Source organism: Cannabis sativa, chromosome 6 (assembly GCF_029168945.1).
Source record: "Cannabis sativa cultivar Pink pepper isolate KNU-18-1 chromosome 6, ASM2916894v1, whole genome shotgun sequence".
NCBI lineage: Eukaryota > Viridiplantae > Streptophyta > Magnoliopsida > Rosales > Cannabaceae > Cannabis > Cannabis sativa.
The window spans coordinates 71,354,152-71,357,220 of record NC_083606.1 but is presented as its reverse complement, the minus strand read 5'-3'; the positions used below and the strand labels follow the sequence as shown (position 1 = coordinate 71,357,220).

General features: G+C 40.3%; 1 protein-coding gene across 1 annotated transcript; it reads left to right on the top strand.

Annotated features, from left to right (window-relative positions):
* On the top strand, positions 1–1,371 carry LOC133039399 (uncharacterized). The gene has a single exon (XM_061118290.1). It carries the CDS (start codon positions 1–3, stop codon positions 1,369–1,371), a length of 1,371 nt encoding a protein of 456 aa, XP_060974273.1.
* The last annotated feature ends 1,698 nt before the right edge of the window (positions 1,372–3,069 follow it).

The window sequence follows — 3,069 nt, the reverse complement described above, 5'->3', positions numbered from 1 at the left end:
ATGGCGAGGAAGAAGAAGCCTGGTCGTCGGTCGGGATTGAAGGTGGTGAGTGATGCCATTTCGCCGGAGCTTCGTCGGGAACAGGAGGAGAGTGTAGCTGGTTCTCTCGATAGCCAGGAGCTTCAAGATTTGCAGCTAGAACAGATCTCAGTTCGGGAAGAAGAGGAATCCCTGCAATCAGCTAGGAAAAGCTGGGCTGATGAGGTTGATCACTTCCAATCAGCTTCACAGAGCCATTGGCAACAATTTTCAGGAGGTAAAGTTCTAAACTCAGATGCTAAATTGTCTTTTACTGAGCCATTGATTAAGGAGGGTAGGAAAATAGCTCACATAGACTTAGAAGAGTTGAAATTAGAAGAGGAAAGTTGGAAATCAGCAGTAATTTGTATGGTTTTAGGAGCTAATATCCCGGCTGTGGTCTTTGAAGGCTTTGTGCGTAGAATTTGGGGGCACTTAGGCATTGTTCAAGTTGCTAGAATGACTAAGGGGCTCACTATGGTTAAGTTCAATGATGAAGCAACAAGAGATGAGGTTCTTGAGAATGGAATGATTCAATTTGATAAGAAACCTGTTATTATTCGACCTTGGTCCGCGAATTTGAATTTGATTAGGTTGGTGAAATCGGTTCCGCTTTGGATTAGGTTGCCTAACCTTGGTCTCCAATATTGGGGGAAAAAATCTTTGAGTGCTATTGTTAGTACTTTGGGGAAGCCGATAATGGTGGACAAACATACCAAGGATCGAACACAAGTCCAATTTGCTCGCGTTCTTGTTGAAATAGACATATCCGATAACCCGGACCGTATTTGCTGGTTTGTTAATGAATATGGGCAGTTAGTTGAGCAAGAAATTGAATATGAATGGTTGTCGGTTAAGTGTAATCATTGCAAGGGGTATGGTCATTTAATAACTGATTGCAGGAAAAAAGATAAGCCATTGGATAAGGAAACAGGACAGAAGGCTGCAGTTATAACAACTGGGAATAAAAAGACTGAGGGCCAGGAAGAAGGGAACCAAGAACATGCTGCTGGTGTGGAGATTTCTGCTACTATTGCAGAAGAAATCGCAGCTACTGGTGTAGATAAAGCTGCTGCTATAGCAGCAGGAAATGGTGAAAAATCTGCTGCACTTGCAGCCGAGACTGTTGTGGCTGGAACTGCTGTTTTAGCAGCGAGTAATGCTGAAGAGGGAAGGAAAAAAAGAGCTATAAAGGCTCCTAATGTTGCTTGGCAGGCCCCTAAACACAAGGGATCGGGTTCTATTAAAAGAGCAGAAGTTGAAAAGCAACGAGTTCTAAGGAATTCTTTTGAATTGCTTGGGGAAAATCAGAGAGAGGAAATAGGTGAAGAGGGGCCCTTTTTTAGTTGTTGATGGATAGTTGCAATATTGGAAGTTGGAATGTCAGGGGTTTAAATAAAAAAGAAAAGCAAGAAGCAGTGTTGGATATTCTGAGAGTAAATAATGTTGGAGTTGGTGGTTTGGTAGAGACTAAAATAAAAGGTGATAGGTTGGTTGAGATGATGCAAAAGAGGTTTGTCAATTGGAATTATTATACTAGTAATGAGATTGAAGGGAGAATTTTACTAGTTTGGAGGAAAGGCTTTGTTCAAGTGGAGGTAGAAGAGGAGTCTAATCAACATGTCCATTGTCGTATCAAGATGATTGGGCAACAGAAAGAATTTTTTGCTACTTTCATTTATGGAGCCAATTCTATTGATGAAAGATTGGAGCTTTGGAGATGTCTCTCTGGGATAAATATTTCTAAAGCTTGGATCATTCTTGGTGATTTCAATGCGGTTTTCAATCATGAAGATAGAGTGGGAGGTAACCCGATTTCAGCTGCTGAGCTTGTGGATTCTAATAATTGGCTTTTGCAGGCTAAAGTTAGTCCCCTAAAGAGAATGGGCTCTAATTTTACCTGGTCGAATAAGCAGGAGTCTCGAATTTTTTCTCGCATAGATCATGTCTTCCATAATGAGGCTTGGGTGGATGATTTCCCTAATACTATAGCCAATTTCACTTGGGAAACTTGTTCTGACCATTGCTTATGTTTAATTCGTTTGATCACTACAGAGATTATAGGAAGTAAACCTTTCAAGTTCTATAATTTCTGGATTGATCATAAGGATTACAAGCAGTTGGTTATGGATAGTTGGAATAGGCCTATCAGGAGCCATGGATTGAAAGGAGTCTTCTATAAAACTATGAGACTCAAACACAAATTGAAGGCTTTCAACAAGTCTTCTATTGCTGATATTGGAAGCTCCTATGATAAAGCAAAGGTCGATTATAAGGATGCTCAATCTGATCTCCAAGCAGCCCCCTTAGACAGTTCTAAGATTGAAAGAGAGAAATTAGCAGCTAGTCAGTTTCGGTACCAGGAAAAGTTGTATCTGAGTTTTTTAAGCCAGAGGAGCAAGATTAAATGGATACAGCAAGGTGATTCTAACACTGCTTATTTCCACTCAATGCTCAAGAAAAGAAGAGAGGATAACAGGATTGTCTCTTTTACAGAGCAAGGGAGTTTGAATGATCACTTTCCTGAAGTGGTTCAGCACTTCCTTAATCACTTTCAAAACATTATGGGCAAAGAGAATCCAACATCAAGGCCGATTCAACAGGATTGCATTGACATGGGCTCAATTCTCACTTTGGACCAACAGGTACATCTATTGAAACCTTTTTCTCTTAAAGAAGTTAGATCTGCGATGTTTCGTATTCCAAGTACTAAATCTCCTGGGCCTGATGGATTTGGTTCAGGGTTCTTTAAATCTGTGTGGCCAGAAGTGGGGAAGGAGATACACAGGGCTATTATTCATTTCTTTGAAACAAATCAATTCGCTACTGACCTTCATAATACAGCCCTCTCTTTAGTTCCAAAAGTGGAAAACCCTTCAAGAGTTGTTGATTATAGACCTATAGCTTGTTGCACGACCCTTTACAAATGCATCTCCAAATTATTGTGTTCTCGATTAGCTAAAGTGCTTCCTAATTTAGTTAATCAGAACCAAGGTGCTTTTGTAAAAGGTCGTTCAATAGCTTACAACATCCTCATTCTCCAGGATCTTT